At 63.4% G+C, this 18617-nt stretch overlaps 2 protein-coding genes across 5 annotated transcripts; one reads left to right on the top strand and one right to left on the bottom strand.

Annotated features, from left to right (window-relative positions):
- Window positions 1-580: 580 nt before the first annotated feature.
- ARL16 (ARF like GTPase 16) lies at window positions 581-5092 on the bottom strand. 4 transcript variants are annotated; one of them, XM_060645156.3, is made up of 5 exons: window positions 2840-2900; window positions 2625-2683; window positions 2035-2148; window positions 1346-1461; window positions 581-1181 (listed from the first exon to the last, which is right to left on the bottom strand). In XM_060645156.3, the coding sequence occupies exons 1-5, from the start codon at window positions 2898-2900 to the stop codon at window positions 989-991; spliced, it is 543 nt and encodes a 180-aa protein (XP_060501139.1). In that variant the 3' UTR covers window positions 581-988. The 4 variants fall into 4 exon arrangements, with proteins under 4 accessions (XP_060501139.1, XP_078294127.1, XP_060501140.2 ...); XM_078438001.2 differs by lacking the exons at window positions 2625-2683; window positions 2840-2900 and adding an exon at window positions 5009-5092; XM_060645157.3 differs by lacking the exon at window positions 2625-2683 and having other exon boundaries at window positions 2860-2928.
- Window positions 3102-17752, top strand: HGS (hepatocyte growth factor-regulated tyrosine kinase substrate). The gene is made up of 22 exons (XM_060645145.3): window positions 3102-3235; window positions 4701-4785; window positions 5116-5191; window positions 5580-5672; window positions 7321-7444; window positions 8696-8748; window positions 9152-9220; window positions 9917-10041; window positions 10921-10999; window positions 11405-11503; window positions 11628-11729; window positions 12333-12371; window positions 12456-12599; window positions 12692-12751; window positions 13277-13487; window positions 13856-14028; window positions 14116-14256; window positions 14350-14527; window positions 16097-16230; window positions 16306-16425; window positions 16617-16706; window positions 17094-17752. The coding sequence occupies exons 1-22, from the start codon at window positions 3199-3201 to the stop codon at window positions 17202-17204; spliced, it is 2343 nt and encodes a 780-aa protein (XP_060501128.2). The 5' UTR covers window positions 3102-3198; the 3' UTR covers window positions 17205-17752.
- The last annotated feature ends 865 nt before the right edge of the window (window positions 17753-18617 follow it).

The following is an 18617-nucleotide window of genomic DNA, read 5'->3' on the forward strand; positions in this document are numbered from 1 at the left end:
GAGGCTTCTTAGCCAACTGCAGTGGGCTGGACGGCAGCCCTAAAGAGGTCTCCCTGCGACCGGGAACATGCAAGTGTCCCCTTACTCCAGAAAAGGGCCTTTGTACACGTAATCGTGGACCTCAAGAGATCATTCTGGATTTAGGGTGGCTTCTAAATCCAGTGACGGGTGTCCCCATAGGGAGCAGCAGCCGTGGAAGACGGGCAGGGACTCTAGTTCTGTGTGTGACAAGCCAAGTCACGGCAAGAAGTACGGCAGCCGCTAGAAGCCAGGAGAGAGGCAAGGAACGCGTTCTCCCCTCAGAGCCTCCAGCCCTGCTGACGTCGGTTTCAGTTTGGCCTCCAGAACTGTCAGCACAAATTGTTGTTTTAAGCCACCAGGTTTGTGCTAATTTGTTACAGAGACTCTAGGACACGAATATACCAGTAGGTGTCCCCCCCTCCCCCCCCCACGTGAGCCCCCTCAGCTGAGCACGGCACCCCCTGTGCTCTAGCAGGGCCGCTCCCACTCGCACCGACCCGCGGGAGCCCTGTGCCCTCCTCGGGGTGATGTACGTTTGCTGAACGGATGAAGACACTACTCTTGTCCTGACTCCAGGCTCGGTTCTTCCTAAGTTGACGGCCTCACACGACGGAGGCCACATCGTCGGCATGTGGGAAACTCCACAGGTACGGCTTTGTGCCACAGTCCCCAGAGCAAGTCTGGTCCCAGGCGGTGCAAACACCGTCAGGAAAGTAGAGCTGCTTTCCCGATGGGCGGGAAACACATCCCAGGAAGCACATCCCAGGCAGGACACGCAGCCGCCTGCCAGCCTGTCCTCTCCCAGCCCTGGGGACAATCTTTTCGTTCAGAGGCCAGTTACCCATCACCGCCACTCAGGACGGGAGCCCATCTCCTAGGCTCACGTCGGGTCGTCCTGTCCCTGACGAGAACAGATCGCCAGAGGCCAAGCGGTGCCGTTCTCTGCCTCCTCCCCAGAGCCGGCCGGTCACGGTTCTCCTCCCGGCAGTCGCCTGTCAGTTCTGTGGGTGTCCTGGAGCCAGCGCAGCACCTCCGATAAGCCAGTGCCCTTCTGGGCGCTGATTTCTGCCGTGGTGATGTTCTGCTTGGCACAGGCAATGATGTCTGGGAGCCTGATCAATGACTTCATCTCATCTACGGTCATGTAACAGGGCAGATCGCTAGGGCAAAAGCAGCACCCCGTCACGGCGGGCTGCCACAAGTGCATCCCAAAGCCCACGGTACCCCCCACCCCCCAAGCCACGAGCCACCGTCCCGGCTCCACTCCAAGGGAGCTCCTCCCAGGACTCGCGGCCGTGCTCTCCTCCAGGAAGACAGACCGTACATCTTATTGAAGAGAATCAAGACGGATGCTTCTGCGAGTTGCTCTGCAGAAAGGAGGCCCAGGAGTTGCACGCAGGACGCGGACAGCTGAGTGGGGTTAGCGGCGTCCATCATGAACTGGGGAGGAAGAAAACAGAGATGGGACCACCCCGTGATGGAGACAGTCCTTCCCAAATCCCCTCCCTGGGGCAGCAAGACCTGGCTCAGGAAGAGCAAAAGGACTTTTAAACAAAGGATTTGGGGGGACAGCAGAAGTTAGGGGAAATGACTTTCATGAGAGCGACCTGATGTCATTTGCTTTCACCTACGTGGAAGTTCCACTACTCACGTGGTCATCAGTTCTTCCAGGAAGGGTCCTGGAATCTGGGGCACAGGCCTTGCCAGGATGGGACAAACCCAAGAGATGTGGGATTCAAACACAAACATAAAACACACCCAGAGGATCAAGGCAGAGAGCAAGCGCCAGTTACTGGCAGAGAATAAACGCTCCCCTCAGCAAACCTTGCGTGAGCTTTTATGTCCGCTCTGAAGCAGAAGCACTTAGGGATCAAGCTATTCGGAAAAGGAAGCAACTCGAAGTTCGGTCATGTTTCCTTGCCTTCGCGTAATTGCTCAGGAACCCAAACTTCAGCCTACGCAGAGTGAGGTCCAGCACCAGACAACGCTTAAGTGCAAAGGATTACGACCTACCAGGAGAGAGTGGCAATTTCCAAAGTAGCTGGACCAGATGGGGCCCATACACCCCCCCAGCTCCCGGATGGTAATCTTTCTCTGGACGACGATGTCAGTAAGGTTGGTGCCCACCTGTGGAAAAACTCGAGATGCACAAAGGACACAAGCACTTTCCCATTGGGAACTCCTGGCTAGCAGCTCTCTACACTGTGACCCAAACCCCAAAACGCCCCTTGACAAGGGCTTAGCCCCTAAGACACAGTCCTACGTAAGGAAGACTAAATTGGGTTCCAACGCCCTAACCCTCAGAGCTGACTGTGGCCGCAGCACCCACACCCATCGGGGGATTCGCCCTCCGAGGCGACCAGAAAAAGCAGTCTCAAGAGTGGTGAGGGGTGGGCGGCTCTGGGCCCCTGTCCCGCACCCACCTCCCCTGCAGCTGTGTCCCAGGAGGCAGTCTCCTTCCCAAGACACCCCTCACCTCCTGAGGGTTGGGTTTAACACAGGGACCGGCCGGACTCCAGCGTCCGCTTAAAACAGCCCAAAGCACTTTGCAAACCGCGAAGGGTACCCCCTTCTCGTAGCCCCGCGAGAGGGCGGGTGCCTACCGTGGGGCGCGTCGGGGGAGCATCGCCCAGGTCGCCCTTCCCATCCCCGGAGCTCAGCTGTGCGCGCGGTCAAGGATCCCCAGAGCCAGGCAGGGAAGGCGGGCGGCAGCGGGACCCCGCCCGGGGAAACCCCCCCGTCCCGGCGCCCCCAGCCCCGCCCCCCCGGGCGCACCCCGCCCCCCACCCCCGGGCCCTCGCCCGACGCGGAAGGATAGTCTGCAGCCTTTTCACCAACAGCGTTTTCCCGACACCCGAGGCCCCCAGGAGAAGACACATCGCGTCCCCGGACTCCACCCGGCATCCGTAGCCCGCGCAAGTCCCGCCCTCCACCCCGCTTTCATTGGATAGGCCTCACGTCCAAGTTCTTCATTGGTTCGCGGCGCTCAGGACCTGGTGCAGCCCAATCGGCGCACAGCCTCTGGGGCGAGCCGAAAAGCCCGCCTCCTCGCCGCTCGCGGCCCGGCCCGGCGCCGCGCGCGTGCGCGCGCCCGGGGAAAAGGCGGAAGCGGAAGTCGGGGGCGCGCCGGTTCGCAGCGGGGAGCGCAGCGGCGTCGGGTCGGGGTCCTGGGGCGCCATGGGGCGCGGCAGCGGCACCTTCGAGCGTCTCCTAGGTAACGTGGCCCCCGCCCCCCGCGGCTCGGCCCGCGTCCTGGGAGCTGAGCCGGGAGGCGGCCGCCGAGCCCCCGGGGTGTGGGTGGGCGCGCCCGCGCTTTGGGGACCGGGCAGTCCCGGGTGCTGGGCGCGGGCTCCGACCCGAGTAGGTGAGGGTCTGCGGAGGAGACCGGGCCCGCGCCCGCGGCGACTGTGCTCGGGGCTCTGCTCCTGGGCCGGGAGCGGGCCGGTCCCGAGGAAACAAGCATCTGACTGAGCGGGCCACAAGTCCTGAGTCACGGAAACGGGTGACCTGGTCACATAGACCCGCTCCCCCAAAAAACCTAGGTTGCGTGGGGTTTGAGGGTGCCCCCCAAACATTGGGCTCCAAACGGTGGAACCAGTAGTGTCTTCACTGGGACCTGCCACGCTCTTATGAGCGCTGCTTCCCTGGGGAACCAGGCCGGCGCTGTCTGTCCCCACTGGGCTCCCGGAAGGCCGCGGTGGTTTAGGAAGGCGGGTTTTCTGTTTGCCGGAGGTGGAGCTGATCCTTTGGGAGCCTCCTGGAGGTCACGAGTTTTAGCAAAGAAAATGAATGTTTAGGGACGTGTCCTCTTCTGCCTCCAGTGAAACTGCGTTGCGTGGGCTCTGTTTGGGGCCAGTGCTCCCTGTGCTCCGGTGGTCAGTCTGAGCCTGTCACGCTTTCCCCTTGAATACGGTTTTGGAGAAGACCTCAGATGAGCCACCTTCCTTGTTCTGAGCACACGCAGCTGAGCGGTGGCTCAGCCCCCCAGAGATCAACCCCGAAGTTACTGCCAGACCAGTACTGCGAGTGGGTGCACCTCGTTAGATCACCTGTGTGTTCCTGGGAGGAGAGGCAGCAGGGCTGGAGGACAGAGCATGTGTGTCTGCCTGAGGCAACTGTGATGTGGAGAGTGTGAAGGTGTCATTCAGAGAGTCCTTCTTCCGGGTCAGTCTTGTCTTCATCCCACAAAACACTTGGCATCTTCTCCAGCCTCGCCCTTGCTGGGATCTCGTCAACTAGGCTAAACTTGGGGGGAACCAGGGACTCTGCGGGATGAGGTGGCCGAGTGTAGTGTTGAACTCTGCCTGGCTCTGCCCCAGCGAGCCGTGGGACCTCACTTCTCGGCTTCCTTGTTTTTGTCGGTAAAGAGGATGGAAACAGGACCTTGCTGGCGAGGCTGTGTGAGAACTCAGCATTTGCATAAAGCCTTTGCAACGGCATTTGGCCCACAAGTGCATAAGCGGTGTTCCGTATCATTATTTTTTAAGTGGTTTGTCCTTTCTCTGAGAAGGACAGCGCTCTCATTATCAGGTGGCAAGAGGATTTTCGTGTGCCTTTGCATTCAGTCCAAATGTTTTAAATGGGAAGGAGACGGTCTCTCCTCCCTGTTGCGGAGCTCTGGGGCCACCTAGGGCATCAGACGAACGCCGAGCCCCAGTAACGATGCATTTTTGCTTTAGACAAAGCTACCAGCCAGCTTCTGCTGGAGACCGACTGGGAGTCCATCCTCCAGATCTGTGACCTCATCCGCCAGGGGGACACACAGTAAGTGAGGCGGGCCTGTGCCGCCCAGAGGCGAGGGGGCGGCACCATGGCGCACTCGGGGTTGCTTGGTGCCCTCTGATGCGCCAAGATCCGGCAGTGGCCTGCCCTCGTGGGAGCAGGTCCTGAGGTGGAGAAGTGAATGGTCTCCACACTGGGAGTTTTGGGATCTGGGGACAACGAAAGGGCTTTCTCTGTATAGCCTGGAGGTGTGTGATTCCCTTACCGTTTGCTTGGGGGTTTTGAGGACCAGAGGGCGGGTGGGCTCTCTTCACGTTAGCTTCTGAGATGGTTCGTTTTTCTATTTCTTTCACCAACGTCCTTTTCTTTCAGAGCAAAATACGCAGTGAGTTCTATCAAAAAGAAAGTCAACGACAAGAATCCCCACGTGGCTTTGTATGCTCTCGAGGTAACTAGCACCCCCGCCCCCCCCGCCCCGCGCTCTGGCCACCTCAAGAGTCCCCACCCCGGTGTCCGTGTCAGGAAGGCAGAGACGAGTTGAGTCTGGGGCCTTGCCCACCTGCCTGGAGAACGAGGGAGATACGAGCAACCTGATAGAGGTCATGCCTCAGCTGTCCCACCTGCAGCCGGCTGACTTGGGGCCCAGACGTGGACTCTCGTCTCTGTCCCTGGTAGTAAAAAATGGAATCAGAAGGGGCGCACGTAGCAGCGGTTGCTGCCCGACCCAGAGCTGCCACGTGGATCCCTCGACAGGCTGGCTTGCCCGAGGGGCCTGTCCGGGAGGGGCGTCCCACCCTGACCGGTGACTTGGCCCGTCCCTTCCTTGGGTGCCGCAGGTCATGGAGTCTGTGGTGAAGAACTGCGGCCAGACGGTCCACGATGAGGTGGCCAACAAGCAGACTATGGAGGAGCTAAAGGAGCTGTTGAAGGTGGGCTCTTGGAAGGGGACAGACGGTTCTAGACTGTGGGGAGTGCAGTGACCCCCGAGGCCGGGCTCTTCTGGGTGTTGGCCGGCACCTGGGGCAGAGCAGTGCCGGGCAGAGCAGAGGACAGGAAGGTGAGCACCTCAGCCTCAGGAATCCTGGCTGGGTGAGGTTGGGGCGTCACCAGAAGTGAGCCAGGCTGCTGCGTCTGGGGACACAGAGGAGACCCCGCCGTTCCTAGGGGAAAGGCTTCCCAGGGGCTGGGCTCAGAGCCTTACTGGGTGGTGGGGAAGGAGCTGTGTGTGCGTGAGTAGCTGTGGGCAGGGTGTGCGGGTGAAGGCCTGCGGGGAGCCCCGAAGCGTGGGCGGGGGGGGGGGGGCTGTCCCACGTGCAGAGCCAGAATTCTGAGCAGGGAGGCACGTGAGTCTGACGTGTTCGTGGAGGGAGAGCTGGGGGAGACGGCATACCGGGGACACCTTGGGGAGTGGGTTTCACACTCTCTGTTCTTAGGGGAGGGACGGTCCTCCAGAGTCCCTAGAGAGAGTGTCCTGCACGGGCCACCGCCCAGCTGCAGGGATTGTGACGTGGGTGGTGACAACATGAGGTTGGGTGATACAGAGCAGGTGGTGCGGCCATTCTTTGAGGTGAAAGGGCATCTCGCAGGGGTGAGGCCACCTGGGGGCGGCCAAGGAGCCCAGCCCCGTATACCGGCTCTGTCACCACTGGTGGGCCCGGCCCGGGTGGGCACCCGTGGGCTCACGTGGCCAAGAGCCCATCTGGGGCCTGAGGTGGGCTCCGACTGGTGACCCAGGCGGTCCTTAGGGTGGCCTGGCTACAAGGTCAGAAGGGCTAGCCCTGCCCCTCGTGCTATCACGGCCACATCCCATGTGCCACACGTGGCTTGAGCCTGTTAACCCCGTTTTGTAGAAGGAGGGTAACCGTAAGAAAGAGGGCTCCACTCACTGGATGCAGGTTACGGGAGAGAACCGGAGGCCTCGTGCGTGAGTCTACTTGGCATCTCCAGGAAGCAGTTTACTCGCCCTGCTGTCTTCCTGAGCGTTCCCGAGAGAGCTCTGGAGATGTGACTGGCCGTGCTGGAACCTGGTGGAAATGGTGGCTGTGCACGCGGGGAGGTTCCTGGAGCGGCCGGCCCCCACCCACACAGGCTGGCTGTGACCAGAGGAGAGGCAGCCGGCCGCGTGTCCGCGGCCTCAACGCGGTCCTGCCGGGCTCTGCCTGTTACGGCCTGGCATTTGCTGGAGCCACAGTGGGTTACAGACCGAGGGGCCTCTGGGCTCGGTTAGGGTGCCTTGGGGTAGGGCAAGAGGAGGCAGGGTAGTGGATCTGGGGAGCTGGGCTTCAGGGAGGCCCCAGCTTTTTCTAGGGGACTGAGGACAAGTTCGGTCCCGTGTGGGTAGATGGCTGTGATGGGCTTGTCCTCGGGGCCGGGCTTCACGGAGGAGCGTCGGGCCTGGGGAGTGGGTCCGTGCGTGGCCCCTGTGTCCCACGCAGGGCCCCCCCCCACACACCCCTGCCGGCCCGTGCGCTCAGAGTGGCGCGGTCTCCCTGCCGCTTCCTCGCAAGGCCCCTCTCTGGTGTTCCCATCTCTCACGGCCCTCCTCGTTGTCTGTTCTCCTTTCTCCTTTCTCTGCAGAGGCAGGTGGAGGTAAACGTCCGAAACAAGATCCTGTATCTGATCCAGGCCTGGGCGCATGCTTTCCGGAACGAGCCCAAGTACAAGGTGGTCCAGGACACGTACCAGATCATGAAGGTGGAAGGTGAGCTGGGCGGGGTCTGTCAGGTCCCAGGCTCGGGACACAGCCTCTAGGAGCTGAGGGGCCGCTCTGCACCAGGCCGTCCCAAGGAAGGCTGTGTGCACCGTGTGCGGGGCGGGGGACGGCCTCGTGCTGCGTGATTGGTGGCGGGAGCTTGAGGTGGTATCGCCGTGGGGCAGCCCGACACCCCCTGGGTGAGGCAGACGACACACGAGTGAAGGGTTAGTGAAGGAGCTGATTCCCGAGCGTCGGGTCCTAGAAAGGAAGCAAAGCCTGGGAACCCTGCCTCTGAACCCTGGTGCTGGTTTAGCACGAGGGCTGGAGAGCGCCTGGGGAGCGGGCAGCTCGCACACCAGACCTGAACACGAGAACGGGCAGTGAGAAGGGCTGGGCCCTGGAATCCCACAGAGGGTTCCGTTCCGAGGCCCTGGAGCCACGGCGGGCTGGTGCGAAGGCCTGGGAGGTGCCGGCCCGCAGGAGAGCTCAGGCAGAGCTGGTCCCAGGAGGGCTTTAAGCTGGGCCGTGACAGCTGAGGTTCCTCCCCGCCGCCACAGTGGCCGTGCCGAGCTGGTGGGGTCTGGCAAGGGCTGGGCCACCGTGGCTGAGCGGGCGTGTCCCCCACCTGGGCAGAGCCCTCTGGCCCTGAAAATGAGGCCTGGGGCAGGGGCAGCGTCTGGTGGCTACGGGCGGGTAGGAACCTGTGGAGAACGTGTGACAAGGGTCCTGTCCGTGTTGGCCTCAGGCCTGCAGTCCCTGGACCTTGGACCTGGGATGGTGGGTATATGCTCACGTTGACTTTGCTGAGGAGAGCATCTGAAGCTTGAATTCTTGAGGGATCTGCGTCTCAGAAAAGCTTGGGAACTGGTTTTAAGAATCCTGAGAGGTACAGGGGGCTGGAGCGTGGGGCCAGGAGCCAGATGGGAGGTCCAGGGAGGATCTGTGAGGCCCTTGGTGTGGTGGGAGTGCGGCCAGGCTCCATGCCATGGCCCCGGAATGGCGCGGCCGTGGGGAGCCACCTCGGGTACCGGGCAGGCCCACTCGTGCACCCAGGCGCACTCACCTGGTGCCAGGTCGCTGCTCTCTGCACCCAGGGGCTCTAGGCCTCCTTTTGTAGGTCCGTTTGGGGAGGCGGATGCCAAGAGTTAGAACGTGGCTCCTAGAGGTCTCGGGGCAGACGGGGCGAGGACAGGTGGGGCGGTCGGGGTCTTGCGTGCCAGGGTAGCACCGGCGGTGACCGCGGGCTCTTTCCTCCAGGACACGTGTTCCCAGAATTTAAGGAGAGCGATGCCATGTTTGCTGCAGAGAGAGTGAGTCCTCCGGGTGCTGGGCATCTGGGAGTTAGGCTGCTTTGAGGGAGCCGAAGGGAAGCCCGGGGGGCCCGGCTCGTTGGGAACATTGGCGGGGGAGCTGCCGTCTCCACGAGAACGTGCCGCTGGGTCTCGTCAGGCTGGGGTCGGAAGGTCGTTCGAGGTGCCTGTGGCTGGCGGGCTCGCGTAGCTAAGACCCGCCGTTGTGTCGCTGCGGCCCGCAGGGAGCCTGGCTGCCACGTGCTTAGAGCGAAGAGGGTGTCCTGGAGTGGCCTCCCTCCTCGCGTCTGCGGACTTGGCCCCCAGCCCCTGCGCTCTCTGGGGTCTTCCCCCATCTGTGGGGAGTGGGCATGTCGGCAGGGAAGGCGGGGGCCACGTGACGCTGACTCTGCCTGTCCCCCAGGCCCCCGATTGGGTGGATGCCGAAGAGTGCCACCGCTGCCGGGTGCAGTTCGGGGTGGTGACCCGCAAGGTGAGCGTGCCCCCCGGGGCAGCCCCCAGACCACCCACTGTTGCCGTGAGGCCGCTGCACCCACTCGAGGTCCTCTCCCTCTTGGCTGTGACCTCGGGCGGGGGGGGGGGGGGCCAAGTCCACCCCCAGCCGTGTGGTCATCGTGGTCACCGAGGGGTCCCAAGTCTGATGGCCTGTGCTGTCGGAGGAAGCTTGGGCGAGGCTGCGTCCCCCAGGGGACAAGAATGCCGTGGGCTTGGGGCCGCGGGAGGCTCGGGCGTGTGTTTCCCGGGCCTGCCGCACCCTTAGCTGCACCTCACGGCCGACAGCCTGTGCGCTCCAGCCCCCCGGCTGCAGCCTCCCTTCCTGTTGAGGCACAGAAGGCAATGGTGCAGGCTGGGGCCGGGGCGGGGGGGGGGTCTCAGCTGACGCCCCGGATCTACTGTCCCGCAAGTACTCATCCCCGAGCACAACTCGTGCGTGGGTTTTTTTAATTGGACTTCTCCCACAACGATGGCTGCAGTCGGGAGCCTGGAAGCGTGCTGCTTCCCGAGGGTCTTTGGGGCCACTCAGGCCTGCCTTCTGCCCGCTCTTGGCCCAGCTCCCACCCGGGGAGGCCCGGCCGGGGGCACTCAGCGGCAGGCGGAGGTGGGCAGGGTGGGCGCGAGAGGGCAGCGGCCTGGTGGCGGGCCGCGCCCTGACCCTCCCCGTTCACAGCACCACTGCCGGGCGTGTGGCCAGATCTTCTGCGGCAAGTGCTCCTCTAAGTCCTCCACCATCCCCAAGTTCGGCATCGAGAAGGAGGTGCGCGTGTGCGAGCCGTGCTACGAGCAGCTGAACAAGTGAGTCCGCACCGGCTGCCCCGAGGGCCTCGTGGGCTCCGGGTCCTGGCTGTCCAGGAGGGGGGCTGGCACGCACCCAGGCTCTCAGACCTGCCAGCCGGGTGCTAGGGTTTGTGTGCTTCTTAACTTTTTAGCTTGGACGTAAAACTTAGGGAAGAGACGCAGGGGCGGTAAGCAGACGCCACGTGGTGTGGCCTCCTCCCGGCTCCCTCAGTGTTGAGGCCGCCACGTTGGCATAACTGCACGGTCCCCCTTCCCCACCCACCTGCATGTTCACGCACACCGTGTCCGTTCTGGATCTCTGCGAGCGAGCTGCGGGTAGCCCCCCGCCCCCCCTGTACCCCAAGCCCCGTGTGTTTCCCTAGAAGTGCACGCTCTCCTGGGAGCACAGCACAGTTGTCGCACCGGGCCACGTGACATCAGTGCGGGGCCAACACCTACTTTGCTCTCCCATTCTGGTTCCACTGCGTCCCTGTCAGGCCCATCCAGGTCCGTGGCACATGACAGGTGGCCGTCCCACCTCCTCAGCTGCCTTAGAGTCTGGTTCTGTGCTCCTGGTTCCGTCCCAGGAGTGAGGTTTCATCCCTCTCGGTGCGGCCTGTCTGGAGGCCCGTGCTGTTCACCTCCCGGCGTCTGCGATGGTGTCTGCAGGCCGCTCCCCTGAAAACTTCCTTTCCCACGTGTGAACCTCATTTTCAGGAGAGGGGGCTGGGGCTTAGGCCGGTGACTTGCCCAGGGTCCTGCATCCCAGAGGCGACAGCTGGTTTGAGGGACCGGCTTTTCTCTAGAGCATGGCCTGTGGCACTTCTGTCGTCATTCTGTCGGGATGCGGGGGGCTGGGGTGAGGTGCTCGGCCACCCAACGTTCTCTCGCCTCCAGGAAAGCAGAAGGAAAGGCGTCGTCCACAGCGGAGCTGCCCCCAGAGTACCTGACCAGCCCCCTGTCCCAGCAGTCCCAGGTACTCCTGGCCCTGGGCCCCGCTCACCGGCCTGTCTGTCCCCAGCTGCCCCCAGAGTACCTGAGCGGCCCCCTGTCCCACCAGTTCCAGGTACTCCTGGCCCCGGGCCCCACTCACCGGCCTGTCTGTCCCCAGCTGCCCCCAGAGTACCTGACCGGCCCCCTGTCCCAGCAGTCCCAGGTACTCCTGGCCCCGGGCCCCGCTCACCGGCCTGTCTGTCCCCAGCTGCCCCAAGAGTACCTGACCGGCCCCCTGTCCCAGCAGTCCCAGGTACTCCTGGCCCCGGGCCCCGCTCACCGGCCTGTCTGTCCCCAGCTGCCCCAAGAGTACCTGAGCGGCCCCCTGTCCCAGTAGTCCCAGGTACTCCTGGCCCCGGGCCCCGCTCACCGGCCTGCCTGTCCCCAGCTGCCCCCCAAGCGGGACGAGACGGCCCTGCAAGAGGAGGAGGAGTTGCAGCTGGCCCTGGCCCTGTCTCAGTCAGAGGCTGAGGAGAAGGAGAGGATGGTGAGCCGAGGGAGGCTCCCCCGGTCCGGGGGCACGGGGGGAGAACGTCCCTAGACGTTTGGGGAGGGCCGAGGAGTGTGGAGGCTTAGTCCGCCTGCGTCCTGACGCTTCCCTGCTCCGGCAGAGACAGAAGTCTGCCTACGCCGCTGCCACGTACCCCAAAGCAGAACCCGCGCCCGTGGCCTCGTCGGCGCCCCCTGCCAGCAGCCTGTACTCCTCGCCAGTGGTGAGCCCATCCCAGGCCGGGCCGCGGTTCTGTGCCAGGGGGTGGGGAGGCAGGCCAGAGGGCTGCCCCAGAAAAGACGGCGCCTGATGGGGTGGGTGCAGGTTGAGGTCCGGGCTGGACCTCCCCGGCCTTCCTGCCCCTGGCCAGGGGTCCCCTGTGAGGGGAGAGGACATGGGAAGGCTGGAGGCATCCCCCCCAGCCCCGCCCCCGCCCCGAGCAAGAGGAGATGGGTGAACCCTGGGGTCAAAAGGGGTCTGCCTTTTTCTGGCTTTAGCTCCCTCTGTAAATAGGGGGTGGGTGGCAGGTGGGGCGGAAGATTTAGGAAGTCATCGTGGGCTCTGCGGGGCTGCACGAGCAGGGGGGCCAGCTGGCCAAGGCCTAAGGAGACCCTGCACCTGCCGTTGGGACGTTACAGTGTGGTTTCTGGGAAGTGACGTGGGGGTACCACACCCAGAGCCCCGGGGGCCCCTCGGACAGACTGGCCGGTGCTCAGTGCCCACTGTCACGTCCGTGGCATCCCAGCATCCTGAGCGATGGCCTGGGAGGAGCTGGGTGAGTGTTCGAGCCCGTGGGTCACTGCCGATCTGGCCTGTGTCTCCCCAGACCTCGTCGGCGCCTCTGGCTGAGGACATCGACCCTGAGGTGAGGGGGCGAGGGTGCCTCTGCGCGTGGTGCTTTCCCATGCAGCTCCTTGTTCCTCGGGAGTGACCTTTGTTGCCCGTGCAGCTTGCCCGGTACCTCAACCGAAACTACTGGGAGAAGAAGCAGGAGGAGTCCCGGAAGAGCCCCACGCCATCTGCCCCCGCGCCCCTGACGGAGCCGGCTGCCCCGCCCGCGGAGGGGCACACGGTCCCTGCCAGTGCGCTGGAGGTGGGCTGCTCTTGGCACTCCAGGCCCACGGTCCTGGGGGGGCGGCGCCTGGGATAGGCCGGACGCCCCTCTCACCCTCTGGCCTCTTCCAGACGCCCCTCCCGGAGACAGACTCTCAGCCCGTGGCCCCCTCCAGCGGCCCCTTTGGCGAGGTAAGCCGTGGCCCCCTCTGAGGGCCCCGTTACGGGCACTACTCCTGGTGGGGCCAGGGCCCCGCCCACAGTGACCTCCCGGAGGCGAGCTGTTCCAGCGGAGAACTCCATAGAACCCCTGCGCACCAGCTGGCTCTTGGCCACCTGCTGCCTGGCATGGATCAGAATATTGTAGGGCAGCCCAGAACCACCCGGATGAATCTTTGTTTGCCCTGTCCTGGGGCTTGGGGGCTCTGTGGGCCATTGACTAACAGACCAGGGCCTCTTCAAGGGAATCAGGCCACCTTGAAGGCTTCCGAGCCAGGCCGCCCAAGCTCGGCCAGCTCCGTCCTGGCCGACACGGAGCCCAGTGCAGGAGGCGCTCCTGGGGCTCCTTGGGGCTCAGTGGCACCATTGGGAGGATCGAGTCAGATGCACAGCAGGGTCGGAGCATAGCGCCTGGAGTGGCGGGTCCTGTCTGGGGGCCCTGGAGGGCACGGGGTGGGGCGGGGACGCTCAGCAAGGTCCCACGTGTGTCCCGAGCAGCAATTCCAGAACGGGGAGTCGGAGGAGAGCCACGCGCAGTTTCTGAAGGCCCTGCAGAACGCCGTCACCACCTTCGTCAACCGCATGAAGAGCAACCACGTGCGCGGCCGCAGCATCACCAACGACTCGGCCGTGCTGTCCCTGTTCCAGTCCATCAACAGCATGCACCCCCAGCTGCTGGAACTGCTCAACCAGCTGGACGAGCGCAGGCGTAGGTGCCGCGGCGCACGGGGGACCTTCCGTGGCGGCCTCGCTGCGCCCCTCGGGGCAGTGCCGGCCCGGTTGCCGCGGGCGCGGCAAAGGTTTTTAGGGTGGGGGCGGGGCAGGGCCGCGGGCAACTCGGGGAAGTGCCCCCAGCGGTGGGAAGTACCCCACTGAGCATAGGGCAGTCCGCTCAAGGAGGAATCCCACCCCCGGCCCTGCCCCTGAGAAGCCCACACCCCGGCCGTGCCCTGTCGCCAAGCCCTTGGCTGGGCAGGGGCAGGCCCGGTGGCCATTGTCCGGAGTGGGAGCCCAGCCCTGGGCGGCCAGCGCTTCCCACCCACCCCAAGGGCTCCCGGCTCCGCCCTCTCCCCACAGTATACTACGAGGGGCTGCAGGACAAGCTGGCGCAGATCCGCGATGCCCGGGGGGCCCTCAGCGCCCTGCGGGAAGAGCACCGGGAGAAGCTTCGCCGGGCAGCTGAGGAAGCCGAGCGCCAGCGCCAGATACAGCTGGCCCAGAAGCTGGAGATCATGCGGCAGAAAAAGCAGGTGCGGCGGGCGGCCCCGGGGTGGCGGGGGGGGGGGGGGGGGCGCCCAGGTTGCGGGCGGCCCTGACCCCTGCCCCGTGGCCCGCAGGAATACCTGGAGGTACAGCGGCAGCTGGCCATCCAGCGCCTGCAGGAGCAGGAGAAGGAGCGCCAGATGCGCCTGGAGCAGCAGAAGCAGACCATCCAGATGCGGGCCCAGATGCCCGCCTTCTCCCTGCCCTACGCCCAGGCACGCACCCCCGCCGGGCCCACCCCTAGCCGGGGACGCCCGCGACCACGTACTGCCCTGACCGCCCTGACCGTCGTCTCTCTCTGTCCGCAGCTCCAGGCCGTGCCCGCGGCCGGGGGCGTGCTCTACCAGCCCTCCGGCCCGACCAGCTTCCCAGGCACCTTCAGCCCAGCAGGCTCGGTGGAGGGCTCCCCCATGCACACCGTGTACATGAGCCAGCCGGCGCCCACTGCCGGCAGCCCCTACCCCGGCATGCCTGGGGCCGGAGCAGGTAACAGGGCGGGCACCTCCGATGAGCCCCAGACCACCAGCTTGTCCTTCTTCGTTCTGGAGTAATTTTGGATTTGCAGGAAAGTGAAAACAGCACCGAGAGCTTTCCAGGTTTTCCCCACGTTAACGTTTCGTTACGTTTGCGCTCTCTTCATACGGGCACATGTGCCCTTTCCTGAACCTCTTAGAGTAAGGGGCAGGCACGATGCCCTTTGCTCCTCGTGGTCTCAGCATGCGTGTCCTAAAACCAGGTCACTCCCTCACGGCCTGGGCACGGATGCCACGCTAGGAGCCCCTGAGGCCGTGGTGTGACGTCCTCCGCAGCCGGGTTCAGCTCTCACACATCCCTTTGTGCCAGTAGGAACCCCACGGTTGTTGTCTTTACTGGTTCTGTTTCTTTTTGTCCCTAACCTAGAATGTTCCTACTCTGTGTGTTTCACGACACGGACTTCTCAAAGAGCCCTGGCCCATGTCTTGCAGACCACCCCTCAGTGGGTTTTGTCTGGTCTCGGTCGGCGTGACGGCCCGTGGCTGTGTTTGGGCCAGTCATCGGGGGGCTACAGTGTTCAGCAGGAAGGCACAGCCGGCCGCTGGCCACGTGGTGCGTGGGCCGTCTGTTGGGTGTCCTCCCCGGAGGGGACGGTTTTCCCGTAACCAACAAGACCCTGGCGAGGAGATAAGACACCTACATTCTTGTTCTTCTGCAGGCTTTAGCTCGTGGTTTTAATGTTTTTTGCTAACTTTGTCTGAGTTTATCATAACGTTTGCCAAACGGTGACTGTCTCGTTCCTCCCGTTGATCAGAGGTCTGTTCAAAATAAGAAGGCACTTTTTCTTCTCTCCTGTCTACTTTTTCATCAGGCAGACCCATTTTATTCAAATTTTACAGTGTGTTTGGACGCTCAGATGGTCACAGGGTTTCCTGTGGCCCCAGGAAACCCCTTCGGCTGCTCCATTTCCTGAAACGTAGCTCCCGTCCAGCGAGCCCCTGGTCCTGATAGCGGAGGCTCTTTGGCAACCCGGGCCCAGGTGCACTCAGCGCAGGGGACCGCCGGGACGTGTAGATGCACACGCGCGGCTTGTCTTCCGGCAGGCAAAGCTTCGGTGATGCCGCACGGGGCTCCCTCCCCTTCCCACGCCTCTAACTCCTGCCTCTCGTCCACTCCACGTGTGCTATTTTGTTCGTTCCTGGGATACACACAAAGTGGCTCCGGGAACGCCAGCCCGAGCCACTGGGGACAGGCGCTCGCTGACAGGTTCACTAGGTCTGTGGTCCTCTCTCGGCCGAGGACGCAGGGTCCAGACGCTGAGTTTCAGAAGGCCCGAGGGCTCATTTTCGCCAACTTCCCGTGTCCTCCTGTCACTGTCAGTACAGTTTGGTTCATCTCTTCTGATTTCATTCTGTTTTAGAACTCCTCTCCTGTTCTCATTGATTTCGTTGCTTTTCTTTTTGGGAGAACGTGAAACATGAACTCGCTCCCAAAAGTCACGACAAAAAGGGAGACTCCGAAGTGCTGCCCCTCCCCGCCCCCCACCCTGCAGGACAGCCAGCTTGCTCCTCTCCCCTGCAGATCCCGGCATGGTGAGCGCCTACATGTACCCGGCAGGAGCCGCCGGTGCGCAGGCGGCCCCCCAGGGCCCGGCCGGACCCACCGCCAGCCCAGCCTACTCCTCCTATCAGCCCACCCCCACGCAGGGCTATCAGGTAGGCAGGCGGGGCCGCGCCCTCTCCCGGGGAGAGGACCCCAGCCTTTGTCCCATCACGCCCTTCCCTCCACAGAACGTGGCCTCCCAGGCCCCACAGAGCCTCCCGGCCATCTCCCAGCCTCCACAGTCCGGTGCCATGGGTTACATGGGGAGCCAGTCGGTGTCCATGGGCTACCAGCCGTACAGCATGCAGGTGAGAGACTGAGGCGTCCACACGGAAAAGACGCCAGGGGAGCCCTGGGCAGGGCAGGCCATCCTGCTCGACACCCCCTGCCCCACCGTCGGGGTCTCCTAGCTGGTGGGCGTTTGATTTTTCAGGTCAGAAATGCCCCCCCTTTATTGTCGGCAGGACTCCTTAATGTGAGTTTCGCTTCATTTTCGCAGAACCTCATGAACACCCTTCCCAGCCAGGACACACCGATGCCGCCCCCACAGCAGCCCTACATCTCAGGGCAGCAGCCCATGTACCAGCAGGTGAGCCTCTCCCCAGGCTGCCGGCGAGGCTCAGGACGCTGAGGGTGGTGGGGCTGGCCTGGGGAGGACAGACAGTGCAGGCCAGGACTGGTTCCCAGCAGCGAGGACATCAACACACACCGCACGCACGCCACAGCACCCGCAGATATCCAAGCTACGCACGTTCCCTTAAAAGTTCGAGGCCAAGTCAGCTCAACTCCACAGACGTTGGTTGGGAACGCGTGGGGTCTATGCTGGGGCAGGAAGAGAAACGGGAACCGGCCACACGCTGGGAGGAGGGAGTGGGGCTGGGGCCTCCCTGGGGCTGAGACCAGGGCAGAGCATTCTATAGAACAGCCAGTAGAGGGTGGGAAGGCGGGGCCAATGGTTCCTCTGTGTCCCCTCCAGATGGCGCCCTCAGGGGGACCCCCCCAGCAGCCGCCCCCCGTGGCCCAGCAGCCACCGGCACAGGGCCCTCCGGCACAGGGCAGTGAAGCCCAGCTCATCTCCTTTGACTGATCCCCAGCTGGGAGCTGGCCATCCAGAACAACACTACGGTTCTCTGAAACCCCCGCCTCCGTCTCTAACTAGCATCGTCCTGCCTTGCTCTCCTCTTACCGCCATGTAGTGTCCCTGCTACAGGCAGGGGGTGGCCCTTCCCCCTTTCTGTCCTCTTCTGCTGACTCCTCGTGCTCCAGGCCCTACCCTCATCCCCATCTCCCTGAGTTGGGTCTCTGACCTCTTTCCCCAGGGCCAAGCCTCAGAGGGTGGGAGGGAAGGACCTTCTCTGAGAGGGAGCCCCCAGCCCAGTGTGTCAGGTCCTGTGAGGGCTGCTGGAGTGGGGCCCTTCTGTCCCGTGCAGCCTGTGCCCTCCCATCTGCACCGTGAGCCTGTGCAGCCTGTGGTCTGACTCGTGTGCGTGCCCCCCCAGCGGTCAGCAGGCACCCCCGGCCCTCACGGGAAGGTGGGGGTTCATCTCCAGCTTCTCTGCTTTTGAGCTGCCATGTCATCCAGTGCCCTGAGTAGACGGAATGGAACACTGAAAATAAAACGTCTTTCAACAAGTATTGGAGTGTCTGTTCAGAAAGAAGGTGGTAGGCAGCCGGCCCAGGTCTGGGCAGGGGCGTGTGGGCACGTGTCCGTAGGCCAGCCTGTCCTCCAAGCCTGGCACAGCTCCACAGGCAGTTGCCAGGGGTGGACACTCTGGCAGCAGCTGCAGATCTGCTCCCGCCCTGGAAACTGGGCGCCATCGAGCTGTGCCCTTGGGGAGCCCAGCAGCAGCCCTCTCCACCCGGCTCTGCTCTGCCCAGACTCCTCCAAGACTTGCAAAGCCCAAGGATCTGGTCTGATTCTACACCAGTCGTGGTCTGGAAGAAAATATTTTAAGAATGTAAACTCACAGCCCTTTGCGTCTAGAGTTCAAAACATTTCACACCTTAAATACCAAGTCTCTTAGATGACCCCGGCATGAGCTCTTCTGAGAAAGAATGGACTAGTTTAATAGGTGATCTGAGTGCAGGTCAAAAGCAGGGCCAGGAGAGCAAGAGGTTGAGGCAGAGGACGGCTCTGCTTTCGTGATCTAAAGTGCGGTTCCACGCCTGGCTCTTGGAAAATGAGCTGGAAGAGGAGAGACCCAGGGCCCTCAGGGCAGGTGTTGGCTGAGCGGGGTGGAGCTACAGAGGTCTAAGCAGAAGAGCAGGTGCGGGATGTCTGGGAGCTGGCTGGAAAGGCAGCTGGAGACAGAGCCAGGTGTGCGGCTAGCCCTCCCGTCCAGGGCTCCATCCCTCGACGCTTCAGAGCTCAATCACAACCCTTGGCAACGCTGTAAGGGGAGAGCCCCCAACTCAGCTGCCGAGGCGCTCCCGAGGCTACGGGAACCGCGCGGCCGAGAAAGGCAATCCTTCAGAAGGAGGAGGAAACCAAGGAAAAGAC

Source organism: Panthera onca, chromosome E1 (genome assembly GCF_046562875.1).
Source record: "Panthera onca isolate mPanOnc1 chromosome E1, mPanOnc1 haplotype 2, whole genome shotgun sequence".
In the NCBI taxonomy this organism is placed as follows: domain Eukaryota; kingdom Metazoa; phylum Chordata; class Mammalia; order Carnivora; family Felidae; genus Panthera; species Panthera onca.